Source organism: Megalops cyprinoides, chromosome 1 (genome assembly GCF_013368585.1).
Source record: "Megalops cyprinoides isolate fMegCyp1 chromosome 1, fMegCyp1.pri, whole genome shotgun sequence".
In the NCBI taxonomy this organism is placed as follows: domain Eukaryota; kingdom Metazoa; phylum Chordata; class Actinopteri; order Elopiformes; family Megalopidae; genus Megalops; species Megalops cyprinoides.
In genome coordinates this window covers 16,868,305-16,887,981 of record NC_050583.1, presented here as the reverse complement: position 1 = coordinate 16,887,981, position 19,677 = coordinate 16,868,305, and the positions used below count along the sequence as shown (strand labels likewise).

General features: G+C 44.7%; 1 protein-coding gene across 2 annotated transcripts in view; it reads right to left on the bottom strand.

Moving 5' to 3' along the window:
* The window catches only part of usp43a (ubiquitin specific peptidase 43a), a 109,174-nt gene that overhangs the window by 27,942 nt on the left and 61,555 nt on the right, over positions 1 to 19,677 (bottom strand). For both annotated transcript variants that reach the window (XM_036545619.1, XM_036545627.1), the window contains exons 6-7: positions 17,960 to 18,104; positions 6,824 to 6,986 (exon numbers count right to left, since the gene is read on the bottom strand). In XM_036545619.1, the coding sequence (XP_036401512.1) occupies positions 6,824 to 6,986; positions 17,960 to 18,104 (308 nt within the window). The remainder of the gene's footprint in view (positions 1 to 6,823; positions 6,987 to 17,959; positions 18,105 to 19,677) is intronic.

Below are 19,677 nucleotides of genomic sequence, written 5' to 3'. Positions count from 1 at the left end.
AAATGAATCATCGCAGATATTCACAGACCGATACTCCCACAGTCTCATTCGGGCTTCAGTCTCTTATAAAACCTCATGCAAGAGTGTCCTGTTCCTCACTCAGAAAAGGTCCTTCTGTTTTAGCTCTGTCAAACGTCACACTTGGCATCAGCCACGACACTGTCTATAGAGTGCTGCCCGCGTTCTTTCAGTTTCCTTTACTGCCATGGGGCTTTCTCCCGTCCCTTTTCGCCGCAGTTTCCTGTGTGCTGTCCCTTCCGCAGGGCTAGCCGTTGCTGCATGAATAAAAGATCAGGCGATGCCCTCCTGCGTTCGGGGCTTCTATTTTAATCGAATCCTGAGAACTCCTTTGGGGAAGGCAGGAATGTTAGCAACCTGTCTCTTCCATCAGTTTTTTTTTTTCTTCTGATTAATCAGCGAGATGTGTTCAACATGTGCTTTTTCATTAAGTGATGAGATGGAGAAAAACCGAAAAAAAAAGAACAACAAACAAAACAACCTTAGACAACACGAAGGAGAAGGCCTAACAATTTGCGATCTAAATCAATACAACACAATCATTTTCTTCTGTAAACCAGATTATATTGGTATTTACTCAAGGGGAAAATTTTGCATTAGGGTACGAGGAGCGTGGAAACGTCTGAGGTGCGGCCTAATTGCCAGCGCTGTTCTACACTGTAATTACAAAAGTCATTGGCCTGCCATTCCCACACATATGCATGCATTCCAGGGGACGGATTACAAGCTAAATGAAGGTATAATTAAAACCATGGAACGGAAGGCACGGATCAGGTGACATTAACCTGTGATATCTTGAAGATTCTGTGTGCAAGCGCGAAATGTGCGTGGGAAAAAATTAAACAGAAATTGCTGGCTTATGTCAAACGAGGAGTCTAAAGTGACAAATAATAGGATTGCTTGTTAATAGCTGACACTAATGCAAGATGCAGAGTTCTTACTTAGACCCTCACATTTATAAACATGCTAATGCACAAAGAGTGTTTTTGTAAATGCTGTTTCATTTCTGAGCCAACGGCAATGAGTTTATACCTTGCATTTAGACTGCTAGACCACTTAAGCCTAGTAGAGCTGGCTGTTCCTAATTTCAAGTTTGATGAGATTGATCTGGTTAGTTTGTTTTCACGATGCAATTGTCACCTTCATAGGCAATGGCCCAAGCAAACAATCAGGACTGTGAGGAGACGGCAATGACATCTGACAGGGACAACTTCGCTGACAGCACACAAAGCCAGGACAGAAAGCAATTAACAAGAAGCGCACCATTCTCTTCATACAGATGCTACAGGTGAAACAATGGCACTGACCTCTGCATATAATTCACTGTAAATGAGTCCAACACCAAGAACACAGCTGATTATACAGCTAGTTACCCGGTGCACATTTAAAGCTCATTACACAGCCCAAATGAAGAAGTCTTATTTCAGCTCAAAATGTGTTATTTGTTCCCTGGTTCACAGGGAGAACTAAAAACCCCAACACAAAACTTTCTCCAAATGAAACCTTCCACGTTCCCTTTTCATACAGTCTAATTTCACTTCAGTTAGGTTTATTTTGCCTAGTTCCCTAGTTTGTTCACATTACACCCCAGATGAACCCCAATGTGCTTGCTTCAAAACTCTAGACCAAATGCATCCTTAAGTGCATATATTTCCATGACTTATTTCATCTTATTTCAGTGTGAGTATGTCTGCGTTTTACTGGTGATTACCTGCATCTTCCTGCTGCATTTACTAAAATTCACATGCACTAATACTGTGGTCCTAGGTATAATACACGCTCTACATTTGTTCATTAGTAGATGAAACACCAGCATCAGACAGGACATAAAATACATAAAAGCAATGCAGAAAAAACCAATTGGTCCCATCAAGGAGATCACAGAGGAGGTCTGGCAAAAACTGTTTAATTTTTCTGTTTCTGAAACCTCTGAAACCCATTCTACCAAACAGTCTAAATACCCACTAGTTTATATCTTATATTTTAATTTTCCCCCGAGCTGCTTGTTTCCCTCTGTATCATGCTGTGCTCTGTTCTGGTCATGGTGAATTTTTTTCCTCCTAGACAGGCCTTTAAATTTCCCACTCCTCTCTCTCTCTGTCTGGCAGCTTTACACTGCGGAGGAAAAGATGCCTGACTATTATGAATAACAAATTAACGTAGCAATTGATTCCAGGCCACATCCTCGGCCTGTGCGGCTCCGGCTTTTTGTTTCTTTCTTTTTTTAAACGTGTAGATTTCCTTTTGCGTCACCGTATGGAGATGCAGCTTCCTGGAGTACTCCATCCAGCGCTCCCTCATTTCTTTTCACACACGACTGGGAGGAAGGCTGAACTGGGCCAGGGTCCATCAGAATACTGATGAGAGGGGCAGACGCAGAAGGCTACGCCGGGCTGAGTCTGGGCTCCTTCGAATAATGCATTTCCACAGAGACACACAGCATGCCACATTGCAGGGTGTACGCGTGTGTCTCTCTGCACAATTGTGTGTGTGTGTGTGTGTGTGTGCGTTTGTGTGTGAGTCTATTTTGAGGAGTGTCTTTGGATTCATCGTCTCTCCGGTGTGAAAGCAGATGTGGACTGAGCACAGGATGGATGTCTTTGATGCACCTACGGTGTTGCTTCTCGGGCCAGCGGAGCGGAAATGAGCTGCCGGCGAGAGCCCGGGGTGGTGTGAACAGCGTGGCCGACGCCGCACCGGAGGGATTGCAGATGGCGCCCGCGGCTCCATGTGCGAACATGCACGTCTAATGGATTAAAGGCTGTGAATGTTCCCGGCCACACGACCACCGCACGGATTCCCGGGAATCACGTGTCTCTGTAACGCTCACATAGCAAGAAGGCACCAGCTACGCCCGGGTGCAGAGCCAGGGCTGTCTGCTGGAGGCTCTGCCACAATGTTCACCCACTGTGATGTGTGGTGCCTTCTTTTCATTGGCTATTCTTCAAACGGTCATACAGAGTGAGGTATATCTGCTGCTCAGATTATCACAGGATATTACCTAGTAGGATAACTCGGTATATTTTTAATTTTTTTTTTTTTTTAACTAAAACCCCTATCTGCCCACACAGACACGGATGATGTACAAAGACACACTCCACAGCCTGTTACATATTCCGGAAGCGACAGGTGAGACTACATGGTAATGACATGTGGTCTTTAAGGCGTGGCTGTTTGATACAGAGGGTGGACGTGCGACACGAGGTGAACACGTCATTGGGAAATGAAGACGCTCATCCTTATGCACACAGGGAGGAGTGACACTGGAAGCAGTGTCACAGTGAGAGCGTGCAGTCTTTCATCGGGACTTTAAAATTCACCCGTCACAAGTGCGCAACGTTGGCTCACGTCGACAGAAGTGGATCGTACTGATCTGTAGATGATGGGTGCGTGCACGTGGATCTATGTAGCCTGATCTATCACAGAAATATCTCAGAAAGCGTGCATACACACCTCATTTGATTTCAACACATACTGTTTTCTGTCTATTTTTTGGTGAGCTCTGACTATAGCACCTCTCCTCCATTACAGAAAATCCCAGAAAAGACTCTCCCGACCCCAAAATTTGGGACAAGCGCTGACATATGACAGCTGACATGTGACAGTGGGATGCAGTAAACAAACCAGGCTGTCCCACAGGAAAGACGCTGCCTTCCACAGGTGCACGAATGTCAACCTGACGTTAAAAAAAAAAGACTTCCAGGGGAATAGCAATCATCTGCCTTCCTCCACCACACTACCGCACTGCAAGCACACGCCCCCGGTCGGCCTTGGACCGGGGGTGGCACTGAAGTGTGAGTGACCTGACAAGGACAGAGCCCGACTGACAGGTGCGTGACAGTGACTGGGAATTGGCCGAAAATGCCATTGCCACTTAGCTCTCGTTGTCCTGTGGTACACAGTCAAAGTGTATAGCCCCCCTTCTCAGGACAGCAACCGTGGGTCCAATATCAGAACGATGGCTGAAAAATCGAGATCCTCCCTGAGAGATTTATTGAGGTTCATCTCAGGATATATTATTAATTTCAGAGATTATCAAAAAGAAAAAAATGGCACTGTGCAGACTCAGGTACAGGTATGTAGAGTTAGATTGTGTTTGGAAGGAGCCTTATTGAGAAATTGCTACTGTTTTTTTTTCCCACCTCGGTCAAAATAAAACCTATTCAAAAGCCAGACTGAAGACTTCGCCGTATCTTCGGTGCATTATCCTATAAAATGAGACAAAGATGATAAGATCACGAACAAATAAATGAAGAGAATGAAAGAGTAATAACTGGGTTAGTTTTTTCCAGCTATCTACTTAGGGTCTCATCTGTTTTATTCTGCATGGAGAAAAGTCCCAAAAAATCAATCTGGGTCATATTTGTTTTCCTTCTGACTTGGAGGGACTTTTTGATGTTATCTGTGCAAATGAAACATCTAACCGTGACTCCCGCGGCTTTCTGAAAGCAGCAAATAACTGAAAATCCCTCCATGGTCTGTAGTCGCCTTTGGCAGAGGGAGGAATTCCAGATGTGCTTGATTTGAAGTTCGGACAGGTTGTCCATACGTTGTAAGCCTTAAGATGACTCCCATACTGAACTTGCATGTGATACCTGATGTTCACATGTATAATAATAAGTGTGAAGTAACATAACAATACACAAAACAAAAGACATTTTGTCTGCATAGTAACATTTTAACTGCTTCATTCTGACAGTAAAATAACTGCAATCCATTCCACTATCTCAGTGTGAATTAAGTCCTTTCTCATATTACTCTCATTCTGCCAACAAAAGTATAGTACCGCTAAGCAGAAATGGGGTAATAATCTTGATCACTAACATTTTATAAAACTTGTAAGGATTCTAAAATATTATGTGTATATGAATATAAAATGAAAATAATGTGTATATGAAAGCACTGGGGAAATTCAGTGCAACTATGAAAAAATGCAGTAGGTGGCGCTACAGCGGAATTAACCAGAATTCATAATTGCATGTTCTTCACAGTATCAAATTCCATTTGGTTCCTACTCCCAGGTTAGGAAAACTTGTAATTCCGGTTCATTAATTCCTCACATATTTACATTCACATCATTGAGTACATTTACTGATTCGGCACACAAAGACAAAAGAGCTCAAGGTCAATCTCTCGTCTTTTCTGTTCATTTGCATGCAGTTTTGTTCACAGTCACATGTTGTTCTCAAAAAACCATCATGAACATCAGGCTCATCAAAATCCAGATGTGCTGTTTCTGTTACCACTCAGGTGAATAAATGGAAAATAATGTATAAAACATGTAAACTGTTGAGATCTCACCGATCCAAAAACAGCCTCAATTCCAGGTAATGACTTTGAGTCAGAAAGATATTGTGGGTTTTTCACATTTTCAGGTTAGAAAGCAAATGAAACTTACTACCTTGGAATAACTACACTGAAATAAATATAAAAGTGACTCAGTGAAGTTCAAACAACTCTCTTCATCATTCTCTTATTGAAGATGTTTTTGAAGGGCACCAGCGGCTGTTTAGTCAATGTAACAGCTGAACACAGATATCTGTCTTCCGCCTGTCTTGTCCTCTTGCAAGAGCCAAAACAAGCTAATTTACTATTTAAGCAGTACTTACATTGTGAGCCACTGTAAGCCAACGTAACACTGTAAGCCGCTATCCCTTATTCTGTCTCTCATTATGAGACAGGACAGGGGAGAAATGGATAAAGATTAAAGCCCCCTGCTCAGTCTCTCCCATTTTTACTTGATATTCTGTACACCTGTCTGGAGACGCAGGCTCGGGGATTTGCAACACAGACACATGGCCACTTTAATCAACCAACAAGATTCACTCAGCTCGACTCAGGCCGGCAATTCACGAACACCGAGCCAGAATCACAGGGGTATTGTCTACACAGATCAGATCTGAATACCGCGCTGCCTTGTTCCCCGGACAGCCGAATCCGAGATTGAAAGGAGAGTGCAATCAAGGTAGCAGGCTTCGGGGGGCTCCTCGACAGCGCGAAAGCATGCGAAAATGTGCCGGCCACAGGGTCCGTGGGCAAGCGATTGAATTTCTCGCAACTTTCAGTCCTGAGTATCGATCGCCGTAGAGGCAATAAAGGACAAATTTTAAATGGATTACGGCTCAATCACATGAAATGTCACATTTCGAAAGCACTCAAGCCTGAAAGTCAATTTGTGTTGTATGCACAATTTGGATGCCTGAGATGTCTGTGTCCTGCATGGTATACAGTCAGTGGTGTAGGTGTCATTTCTTAAGTTGGTATTGTGTGCAATTCTTGATAGTTAAGGTTGGGGGTATGGAATCTAACAAGACAGCTAGATACAGCTGCTAAATGCTGCATGCTGCTTATTTTTAGAGTGAACAATATTAAAATGATTGACTTCACACTTCACAACTTCACACAACATAATTTGATGCTTTTTGAAATAACCTTCAATACACTTGTCATGTTATTCAACAAATCTTACTTGCCCTGTTAAGCATTTGCATGCTAACTAGCACATATCAAGGAGGTACTTCAGTCATACATAGGGTGAAACTTAACAACTAAACAATTTTTGCTTGAAGTAATTACTTCTGTGTACAATCCACAAAACAACCTACAGACTGAAAATTAAATGTGGGATGTAAAGGTATGACTATGTTAAACAATGTTTAGTTATGCTACATTATGTACAATAGTTAAAAATCCAACTCAGACTCTTTTTCTAAGCAGTAGTTGTACCTAAACCATACAGCACACTTGGTTTGGTGTTAAAGTGGTAACTATAACACAATGGCATCCAAAGAGATGAGGATCGTACCTGACAGCCTGCTGCCCCGCCCCGGCGGTGTTACAGATGAGGAGGAGGATCTTTGTTGAGCTGCCGTGATTGAGGAACTCGGAGGACAGGGTGCCTGAGGGAGGTAACCTCTGCCCCTCAGGTCCCGAGGAGTAGGGGGAGGATGGGAGGCTGTGATGGTACCCTGAAAGGCGAGGAGGAGAGAGATGTATAGAGAAGGTCTGCGACAGGGCATCGTTCTATTTTGAGCACGACAGTGAGCCAGGAGGCACACGGATGCACTGCAGCGAGCGCTGCACGGACTGCCAGTAGGGCACCTAATTTAATTCAGACTTCATTCTCTAATGATTTACCTTTTACACTTTTTTTTTGCACCTTTAACCAACTTCCTTTAAGCAGAGGTTTTGCTTTTGATAAAGCACACGTTTTGAGAGACTCCAGATTTATGTTACTGTGCAGTTAAGAACATTACAGAAGCTAATTAGAAATTCCACATTATCCTTCTATATATAGAAATCTGATCTAGCCCTTGAAGTGGAATAAGGTAGTCTATAGTGAAGCTGGAGGAAGATGAGGCTGAAGCGGGAAACGTTCGAATCTGCAGCTGGAGGTAGAAAATCAGAGGCCAGCATCACTGAAGCTGGAGCCGGGCATCACTGAAGCTGGAAGCAGACTACATTGAAGCTGGAGGCGAGTACACTCCAGCGGCAAGCTAAAGGAATGGAGGAAGAGCACAGAGTTTTCCTCACAACAGCGGGTGTGATTGGGTGTGACATCAGGAACAGGACGCATCACCGCCTTGCCGGGAGATGACGTCCGTGGCGCTGGGTGGGTGCCACCTTGCAGCCGACAGCTTTATCGCGCGCAGCGTCGCGTGTCACCCGAGCAGTGCAGCGTGATTAATCAAACAGGAAGTAAGTGGCAGGGACAGAGAGGTGGCGATATGCATCTTCCCAGCGACATTATTCTGACATTATCTCGGGATTTAATTAAACACACTTGTTTAGCCCCGCCACACAATTAATCACTGCCAACAGCGAATGTCATGCTTACGTCTGCGGCGGACGTCTAGTGCGCAAAACCTGTTCATCGCCGAGCCAGGTGTGAGCTGAACGGGGACAGAAGGGGTGAGTGCTGTTGGCTGCATGATCTCAGAATGATGGCGTAAGAAAAGTTTTGCATACAGGATAGGAGCATTTATGTTTGATGCTATTAACTTAGTTCGGTACCACGCGATTCCTCTACACGTTGACACAAGCCCTTTGTCAAGTCGTTTAAAAAACCACAACTCTAATGCATGGTGAAAGTTCGTAAAACCAGCTATAAAATGTAAAGGTCACCAGGAATGCATTCCTTGCATGTTTTATACTGTCTCAGATAAGACTTATTCACCATCAGTGATTAAATCGATGGGGATTTTTTCTCCCCCCAGATCAAAGCAGAATCAGAAATGAAATGTTTCAAATCATTTCCCTCACTGCCGTTTGTCTAGCCTTTAAATTGGAGTCTGCCTCCCACCTTCAGGTTGATACTAAATTTCCAAATGTGGAGAGCGAAAGGTTTCAAAAGGCCACACTCAGTTCTTTCCAATCAAACTGGAGGACCAGCTTAAATTAGAAACTGGGGGAAAAAAAGACATCGTATGCATGTGCACAAATTACAAGGAGCGTAGCACATTTCGCCCTCCTTTAATCAATGCTATCCTCTTGTATAGAGCAAGAATAAAAATAAAAGAAACTGTGCCCCGGTGGTTTACCCCCAGACAGTCTCCTATATTCCCAGGCTGGGTGCGGGAGGCACACTTTCAATCAGAGTTTCATTCTCACCTCTCTCCCCCTGCCAGCCAGGAGAGATGGAACTGGAGCACCTAAACATGGTGACAGCCTTAATTAAACAGCTCAGCCCCTGCAGAGATCTGTTCCCTCGGACGACGCTCCTCTGCAGCAGACTCCTTCCTCTCCGGCGCTCTCCGCCAGGGGCCCCCCGTTCCTTCGCAGGCGCCCCGTGAGTTTATCAGTGAAATAACAGGCAGGAAATTAAACAGGGACAGAACGGGCACCGTTCGGCAGCTGCTGCTGCTGCTGCTGCCGCTGCAGCTGACGGCCTTTCTTCCTCTAGTGGCGGAACATTGTTATTACCGTTGACTTCTGAGGGATACGTTCAGTCAGAGCCAACAAGCAGAGTGACTAAGTGAGCGTGTGAGTGAGTGAGTGAGGGACAAGACCTTTTCTGGGGATACTTCCTCCGGTCACAGCCCCAAATTCTCACAACCAATCAGAACAGTCGTATTTATTAAGACTGTTACGAAACTAAGCAGATGGTCTGTCATCAGCAGTCACATCTGTGGCGGTAATGAGTGCTTAGTTTGACAATCTGATATGTTTTTTACAAGACTGAAACAACTTACTTATATTGTATCTTTAGTAACAGCAAGTGATTATTAAATATAGAAGCAATGACTGACTATGGCTGTAAGGCTACGGATTCCTTTTCTACTAGCCCTCCCGATCCGTTTTATGTAGTTGACTGTCATTTCTTTCATTTCATGGTGTCTAATAATGTTCTCTTGAGGATGGTTTTAAAACTGGGTTCATCTTCAGATACACCTGTCATTGTACTTTTTAAAAGTAATATTTAATGTTAATAACTACTTAGAGCTAGGTTTTGTCAATAGAACCTGGGGCACTGGTGGAAATTGGTTAAAAGTCGATTTCACACACTAAAAAGTATTTCTTTACAAAGAGAAAAATTAATACACATAACTTGCATGACCTTGCGATTCCTCAAGACCAAGCTGAAGAGGGTTTTAGATTCAGACTCACTTATTGGCAAAATGAAAAGCAAAGATGGGCTGAATGGCTTATTCATTTTGGGCTTATTCATTCACTTCTTTTCCTCTTAAAGCCAGACGGATGAGACAGAGGTGCACAAGGACGAAACGGGGGGGACAGACAGACGAGACAGTTTCTTTATCAGTGCGAGTCATGATGGCGGGTCAGTATTCGGACTGGGGTCTGGCATTGTCGTTGGGGGGGGGGGGGGGGGGGGGGGGGGTGTAGAGGACGAGAATGCAGAGTGAACAGCAGGGAGGTGAGAGGCTCCTGCTGCACAGACTCCCTCGCACAGAGAAACGCAGAGCCTCCACACACAGCATGCACCGAGACACACGGCCCCTGCTCTCATCTCCACCCCCGGCAAGCTGGGAGCGCAGCACCAGCTGAGCTTCGTACGGTTGGCTCGTATCTCGCAGAGCAATGCGCCCGCGATTCAAAGCTAGGATGAACAAAGGCTCATTACGCTGCCAATAACGCGTATTATGTAAAGCGTTACATGAAACATATTGCGTTGTGAGTGACATGTGGCCTGGTAGTGTGAGAGAAACACTGAGCCCACTCTGGAATTCACTGCCTCATTGATCACTGTCCGGGTGTTTTGCACTCTCTGTGCAACCTCAAGCTGATGAACTAGTCTGTTCACATGGATGGGATTCTCAGCCCGGAGATGTCTCAGAGGTGTCTCTTTCACAAGTCCCTTCCCTCTGCTCGGCTCTTGAGAAATGTGGTGTGACAGCATTTCGGTGTGGCCATTACATTCCTGCAGGAAGAGACTGTCAAAAAAAAATACCTCTCTCGTGAAGCGTCTGTCCATTTTCGACACACCACTGCAGCATAACCCATTCATCATGACTAATGAATATATAGTAGAGGTCAATGTACAAATTGATGCACGCTGATCGCAAGGTCACTTTAATAGCGCGTTTACTCGGCATTATGTCTTCTGCGGCCGGCGAGAGGCTCTCTCTGCAATGGCGGCTCCATTCACACCTTTCTGTAAGTCTCACTGACAAGGTATACATCAGCTAGCATTACTCAAGTCCCAGTCTGACAAGCCCATAATGAAAATGCAAAGCTGCCAGTCTTAGACAAACACACGGGCCCCTGTTTTTTCTTCAGTGCATACATCAAGGTCTGGAGTGAAATGCTGGCCATTTCCCTCCCTGCATGCTGTCATCTCGCTAAATAAAATCCACAATCACAGTACATGCAAATGGCTTGTTTATGTACTACTATGAAGATGACATCAAGGGACACAAAAAAACATATTGCTCCGACAGGTGTTCAAATGACGAGGAAAAAAAATTAAGTGGCAACAAAAAGCATATCTTGGCACAGGTGCTGGGGGTATAGCTACGTGCTGAACGTGGTGTAGGCTTTTCCTGGAATCAGCCCTCATTGACTTTGTCAGAGGTCTGGCTGAGGCACTGTAATGTGGGCCTCTTTTCACAGTGAACCATTCTTTCAGGGCCAGAGGGGAGCTGCTCTTTTTTATACTGTAAGGGGTGATGTGCGTGTGTGTGTGTGTGTGTGTGTGTGCCTGTGTGCCTGTGTGCGAGTGTGAGTGCTCCTTTCTTTGCAGCGTCACAGCTGACAGGTTCTATAGATCGCTCAGAGACCTTCATCCCAGAGACAATTCTGCTCAGAGACGTAAAATTCTTCAGCGCAGCAGGCCGCAGTACTAAAACGCTCGCCATCCCTGTAAGAAATCCAAGCTCTTCAGGGTTTTCACTGCACCCTGTGCCGCGGTTGTGTTTCGGGGCACTCTGCTAACTCTCAATGCGAAGTGAAGGGCCGCTGAATAAGACTTGCACAGCAGCTTTCCTTTCATGTCCCCCCCTAACAGGAGGCCGCTGTTGTGTGCAAAGGTTTTTTTTCGGAGTCGCGGTACTGGAGGCTTCCTTTATTCCCCTGGAGACAGTGCCATTCCCGCCTCCCCTCGGGGGGTGGTTGGGGGGGGGGGGGGGGTGGTATGGGCTCGTTCTCCACACGAACACTCTTTCAGTTGGGTCCCCAGACCCTGTTGGCAGGACATTTCGGCGTAACGCTCCACGGCAGACACTTGATAAACCTTTCAATTACTAGTCGGACACCTCCATGCATCACCTGATCCACGGCTCCCCCTGACCAATGCTCCCCGGGGAGATGACTTTTTTGCTCAGTGATGACAACTGCGGTCCTTGAAGGAGGGAGGCTTGTAAGAGGGGATGGGGCTGTGAAGTTTACCAAAGTAGCAAAGGGTCTTGCTGGGTTGGTTTTAAGTTCGGATATATGTTCACATGCGAATCTCCAAATTGTGGTGCCAGGTTGATCTGATTTCCAGTATGTGGAAAGAGAATAAAGAAAGCCACTGCAAAGCTACCATGTCCTCATTTCCACCTACCAGTGGTGCACTGGCTCTGGGGTTCCATTTGATATCATTACATAAAGGATGTATACAATTTGTGGGTACCTGCTGAGCAACTGCTTTTCATCAGATGTGGGAAATCGTAACCTTTCGTCACTAACCAAATTTTGGATTTCAATTTCATCTTTTATTAGCTGGAGATAAAATTGCCTGTGCCTCCAGCAAGCTGCCCGAAAATTGCACCGCAAAGAGACGCAATAAAACATTGCGTATGAAAAGAGATTACTTTTCCGGGGACATTATTTATGATTATCAGCGGGGGCCATGCTGAGGGGCATTTTGTGCCTGTCCCTGACTGTGGGGGGCAACATAAATTTGGAAATACAAGCTGCAGTTTTTCAGATGAAAGCGTACTTGACTTTGCTGACATATTGACATCTTTTTACTGCAGGATCCCTTAAATATCAGCAGCAAGATGAAGCAATGCACTCCAATGATTGCTACTCCAAATTGAATTGAAAAAGTTTTGTTCAGCCCAAATATAAAAGAACAAAACACGCCAAGCTGTCCTTGAAAAGACTTGTGAAAGTCATGGGGAGAGTACAGAGGCATACCCTACAGACTACAACAACATCACAACCTGACGTGCCCTTGCTAGTCAGAGAGTGAGACATATAACCAATCGAAATGCAAACATTTTACAGGACCAAACAAATGTAGCTATATGCCTCATGGTATTATTTTAATTTTGTTTTGATTGTCTAACATTTCATTCAATTTCTTCATCGTCACACAACACCACATAAGGATACACTCACAAGAAGTTACTCCACATGATTCTTTGTAGAGTTTGTGTTTCGAGTTACATTATGCTAATTAAAACTTAAATCAATTAGTGTCTCACTTTGGTCTCACTCACAGTAGTCTTTGAAATATACAAAAGTATTTCAAGGCGTTGACTTGATACTCAAAAGTCAGCCTTGTTATTTTAATGACATGTTGGCTTTCTTAGCCCAAAATGCAATTGAACAACAATGTGCCTACAGTTCACTAATCACACAGGTCACACTTTGAGGTCACAACTGATAGTACTGTACATAAATAGAAACAGAAATACGTAGTAAACTGTTCATTAAGTATGACTTTTCAGTAGTTACCAAGATGAAAGTGTGCAAATGACTAATTACCTCTGATTTTAGAATGCTAAACTATTTAGGAATGCTTGGTTTAAAAATGTAATTGTTATAAGTTCAGAACTATTGGTTGGAATGAATGTCTAGCTCTAAATAAATGTTTAATAAATATGTTAGTGCTTTTGCTATACGGTGAATAAAGAACCATTAAGCATAAAATAAAATAGTAATAAGATTTACATTAGGGTTGATGGAATACCAATTTTGTCAAGATCTAGGTCTAGATTGTATTTATATTACTATACACAGCAATGCTACAATATGACATAAATTTAAAAGTGCTCATCTGAAAATAAGAGAACATTTGTGTGACAACGATTTCTAAAATTTTTCTAGAGTATTTCAAAAACTGGAAACTGGAAATTGGAACTGTATAAATAATTGAAAAATTGCCACAACTGCTGTCAGCATATGGTTTTAAAAAGATAGAGCACATAGGCAAAAATTGTCAGCCTACCTCTTCCTATCTAACAGCTGATACAGCACTTCAGCAGACTTGTCCTAACAAGATCCATTTCTGCCGACAATGGCAACGAAAAAGAATGCTGTTTCATAATAATATTATAATAATAATAATCGACTTGCATTACATGATATGAATTTCTGCACGTGTTTGAAGCACATTAAAGTGCAGGACCGCCCACATATAATAAAATGTCCATCATGATGAGAGGAAGTCATAATGAAATGAGGTCTTCCTTATCGGACTGCAGCACATTACAAGAAGAACAAAATTTGATCGCCTCTTGCATTTGCTCTTAGCTCTTACCAACACTCCACAGAGGCCCGTTATATTCTCAGGTGTAATTGCTTTGAATCTGCATTTGATTAAGAGCGCGGATCACCAGTGTGGGGTACAGGACTTTGTTGAGTTTGGAAGGGCGCTGAATGCAGCTGCTCTAATCTATAGGGAGGTGGGACTTTTGCTGCACATCTGCAGCACTCAGGTGTCCGTAACCTTTTTAAACTGTGTCTGTGCTGGGGAAAAAAGTAATTACACTGAACTGAATACATTTCATACCCTCAGTGAAGCCTGACAGCAGAGGTCTGTTAAACATCTCGATTTATGCTGCATCACCTTCAATTCACGCCTTTTCTGCACTGCCACAAGTTCCATAAAGGCCCCCTTTTTCCCTTTTGGCTGCAAAAAACCAGCTGTCATCACCTTGCCTCTGGTCCAGGATGGATGGGGGGGGGCATGAGGGCAATGAAACCCACACCACCGCCAAACACGGCACACTTCCACTGAATAAGACAGCGCCTTGCTAGGAAGTTGAAATGCCTCTTAAGTTGTCTTATAGGGCAAAGGGAGAGACATAGAGACATTTCCCTCTCTCTCCTTCATGGTGTGAACAACTGTTGGGTGAAATGACCCGGCCCATATCTGAGCACTGACCCTGCAGTGCCATGGGTGAGGAGCTGAGGGTTTCCCCATAGCTGCACTCACAGTGAGGGAGATGAAGCCGACCAATCAGCTGGAGGCACTGGTCATGTCCTGACCACCTCCAGCTGACCCCCCCCCCCCCCCCCCCCCCCCCCCCCCCACACTGACGCAGTCACTCCGCAAAGGCAAACAAATGCACGGGTGGGTGAAGCACGTCACAACACATCCCAGCAACCAATTCACATTCCCTTCACATATAGCATGGACCCCAGATGGAAGACGATGTCATGCATTTATATCACCTGATCCATTTATGACTGCCGTAAAGGCTTTATGTTCTGATCTGCTAGCTGTTTACGGTTTAAACAGGGTAATAACACGGACATATGGAGGCAGACGCACAGAACAGGAGGCCGGGGAGACGGGGGGATGCTGTCCCGAAACTTGCGCTCCACAGTATGATGAGGCAGGTGTTCCTCACAGAGCGGTCTGGGGTCCCCTAAGACGGGCCACGCCTCGGGGAGGGTGCGCGCGGTGTAAGACGGGGGCGAGCGTAAGCCTCAGGAAAGTGCGCCCCGTCTGTGGGATAATCTGCTGGCTCTGCTTCTCCTGTCGCAGCTCAAGGCCATACTGGGACAGGCGCCACGCACATTTAACGGTGAAGGGGGATGCGATAGGATCTTCTCTCCCTCTACCGCGTACCTGCGTTTGTACCAGCCTCCTTTTCTGTGCCTCTTCCCGTAGTCTCGCTCAAAAAGAGGCCCTGTCTCCACCAACGGAGGGCAGGCGCCAGGGGAGCGGGTCACAATCTGGCAGGTGCACAGAGGTTGATATGCCAGGCGTGCAGGTTCTGAAAGTGCCCACTTGCCCAGTGGCCCAGAGATGCGTGATTCACAGGCGAGAAAAAAATATAGAGAAAGTTGCACTCTTGAGAAACATAGAGCTGAGCTGTCAATTTGTCGTCTCCTCATCCAGGATAAAGTCTACCCGCAATCCTTTATAATGTGGGAAGCTGCTGTTTTCTTTCAGCATGTGAACTTTAATGGGGACTGAACACAGATTAGGTACAAATGACCATCCACGAAGACCAGCTTCAGGCACTGCTGTCTATCATCTATATTATTGAAGGGGAAACAAAAGGACTGAAATTCTAATTATTCAGATCCATAAATCTTTTCATATATGGAAAACAATATTGTGAGTGTGTGTGAGTGTGCGTGTGCGTGTGTGTGTGTGTGTGTGTGTGTGTGTGTGTGTGAGTGTGTGAACCCCGAAATACTGTCTCTTTAACAAAGGGAGACGGCTGTATGTAATGCAAATAGGCTCATTATCTTTTTCAATCATGCAAGGTTCCTGAAATCCATCTGTGCCTGCGTCTGAAAAAAAAACAGCTCATCAAAACCAGCTTCTGCTTCCCATCACAGTCCCGTTCACAATGGAACTCTGATCACACAACTTAACATTATATAATTATTTTCCTTCCCAAAATGAGAGGTTATAAAGACATCATTTGCAGGGAGAAACTGAGATATGCGCAGCCCTTTAAATTTTAATGCCCCCTTTTGAGCTTATAATGCATTCTTAATGCTTCCATTCAGGAATACAGAATACTAAAAGCTCTGAACTGGCGTCTGGTTTACAACACGTGTTGCAAAGTAAACATTTAATTCAGGTAAGTGGTTGATGAATGAGATATTAAGCCGTTTAGCATTACACTGGCTCTCAGATGGCAAAGATTCCACCAAAACCTGTCCAACCAGGGAGGCTCTCAGAAAAATCCAATCCACAATGAGCACAACCAATCACTGCAACTATAATGCTAAAGCACTATACTAACCACTTCAAGAAAAAAAAAAACACCTCAAGAGGTTTTCTCTAAATGAAGGTGAAATTTTCAGAAGTGCTTTTATTCAGCACTCTTTAAGGACACCTAAATGTCTTGCCAGGAACCCATAGAAAGTGGTTGGTGTGATATACTAAGCCTTCAACAGATACCCTTGGTCAGACAGTTGTGCTTTTTTCACTTAAGACTTTCCAATGGCTTTTCAGATGTTTAAAGTTTATCTCTATTTGGATATATATGTTGAACAACAACAGTAAAGATTAAGCACTGTCAGTTATTTGGAGACTGGTCCTGGGTGCCTTTCAAACAAGCACCCTAACCTGTTTGCGCGAGGCAAAAAAAATATATAAATTTCACCAGAGGGCAATGCCTTAATGGAACATGCAGTCTCTTAGCTAGTGTTTTGAAACAAAACACCATCTCCTGCCAGATACTGAGAAGAGCTTCATTAGCCAGAGCTTCATGCTTTAAGGATGTTCTAAGGAATTCCGCAAAGGTGAGGTAACCACAACTAAACTACAATCCGGCTCTAGCAAAGTGCTATAGTAGATGAACTCCTGCAAACAGCGGTTGCATTGACTGTGTAATTAGGTCTCAGTGAGGTTCAGACCCCCTGTCGTAACAGCGCGGTGATGTGAAAACAGCTGGCGAGACAGCCTACGTGCTTGTGGTGACCGCGAGAGAGAGAAAAATCTATGTTTCATTTGATACGTTTCAGCACCTATAGAAAAACGCTGTCTCATTCCAAGCCAGCAGAACATCTTTGCAGCGGTTGATAAATGTGCCTCATAAAAAAAGCTCAGAGTGAGACACAAGGAAATATTGTTTTCCAACAGGCGCAAGGGAGAAATGAATTTAACCGGGCCTCCCGTGACTCCTGAAGTCTCACCCAATAGATCGTTTCATATCCTCTGCACACTACGCTATTTAAAACATTCCCATTATATTCAGTGTCATCCCCAGCTGGAGAACAAACATTTTACTTTACAGCCATGGTGATGAAAGCCACTTCTGCACAGCAGTTGTTTTTAATGTAGTCGTAAGTAAGACTTTCCCGAATACGACATCTGTCACAGTCAAGTGTGAGTAATGATAATGCCTTTCACAGCATGCTTCAAGTGAGGTGTGTGCCCTTATCAAACAGTTCAAGAGATCTGCTGAGCTCTGCTGTGGATGTTTCACAGGCAGTGATGCAAGACTGTTTTGAGTGTCAGAGGTTAGTGCTCTCATTCCAAGATAGCCTTATATGAACAGACCCAGCAGTTTAAAACACCATGCCCATCCATCATTATGATATCCGACATGAAAAGGACAACTGATCGAGATATCTTTCAGAAGCCAGGGAGAGACCACACAGAACAGGTCTGTCCCAGTGCTCAGACAGTAAACAGTATATGTGGTATATACACACACAACACACGTGTACGCACAGACACACGCACATGCACATGCACACACATCATATTATTCAGAGCAAACTATGGCCATCACGCAAGTCCCTTCCACTGCTGGGCAAGTCTGACAGCGGGGAGACCTCGGGATGTTGCTATGGTTACCTGAGATTCGCGTAGAGCCTCCCCTCCCATAGAGGGGAGGGGCCTGGAAGGCGTAGATGACATCGCTCTCTGCTATGCTGGTCAGGTCCTCCTCGTCAGAGAAGGAGCGCTGGAACCCTGTGCCGTAGATCTCTGTCAGGATCACCTGCGGGGAGGGAAATCGTGCCGTTAGAGAACAAGATGTGACATGGGATTTAAACACTGGCTCCAGTTCAGACATACCCTCGCTGAAAAAAAATCACCTGATACTCTCCCTCTGCCGGACACCCTCGGGAGTTGGGAATGGGAGGGGGCAAACTGAGACAGCAGTTTCCAAATTTTGATTGTTATTTTCCCTATCCTTTACGGCTGTGTTGAGGCTGTGAATTTGATTACATGATACGGAAAAGTCACAGTTAATTGCCTTTATTAACTAAGGTTCCTCCAGCCATAAGGTGTGATGGGTGCACAGAGAACCTGAAAGTTCAAAAGGAAAAGTTTGGTATTACAGAAAGATGTAAGCTTAAATTCCTGCCAAACCAAAGCATAACTCTGTCATGTTTCAGAGATGCTACTATCCAGTTGCTGATGCATGGAAAACCACTAAAAGTAAAGTTTTCCAGCTTTCTTTGCATGTGGTGCATTTTAGGGCATCATAAACCGGTTTCAGTCGAAGGAATCCTGTGTCATATCAAAGTCAGCCCCTCCTCAAATGCAGAACACGCACCTGGGCTCCTGGGATGATGGAAAAAATAACGCTCCAAATCCTAAAATATTCCACCTTGGCAGATTGATGTCACTTGTGATTCAGTCTTTGTATACATGATTTAGTGATTTTCCATGCCCCCCCCCCCCCCACCTCTCTGTTTCATAATGTTCTCCTCAGACTGCAAACAAACAGGCAAGCCTAGTGCTTTTCTTCCACACAGCATGACAAACCATTAGACTCAGCAGCAGGTCTGACAGCAGTCTCTCCCGGCCCATTTCATCCTGAGAGACAGGAGGACGATTAGAGCACAGGAGTGAAATGAGAGCCTGTAGTTCCCTCTGCTGACACCAGGGGGCGCACTGATTGCCGCACTGATGCTGTGAGCGAGCAGGTGAATAGGAACATTGAATCGAAGTGCTGGTGCCCTTTCGCCCTCATGGCTAGCTTTTACAGCTGCGCTCAAGTTTCTTTCAATGTCAAGAAGAATGATAGGCTGAGTGAGATCTTGGAAAAATAGCAATACAGGTGACCGGCAATGATATCTGCCTGCCCCACGAACTACGGCCTTGTACAGGAGCTCCTACATCCCGTGTCTTAATGGGCCTTGTGAATTAGCGATGCAGTCCTGACCATGTAAACCTATAAAGCTGCTTCCCCAGCCACTTCTTCACAGTGCCTTCCGTGTTGAGTGTGAGCCGAGCCGAATGGTACACGGACAGGTCGTGAATTTGAGCGGTAGCAGGGGACAACTTACTGTATCTAAAAATCAGCACAGCTGGGTCCAAGTAGGGGCACGTTATAAAAAAAAGAGCAGACGGGGCACAGGAATTTTACAGTACTAGTAAATCTTTGTGTCCAGCTGCAGGCCACGTTTTTACGGGCCTCCTCCAGAACTGGAGCTGACCCTCTCCACCCGACTATAGTCTGCCTGCAATGGTATTTAATTAACGACAGCATTTCTCACTGATGCTAGGATCATTTTATGGGCTATGGCAAGCAATTAGATTAATTTATACCCCATGGAGATGTC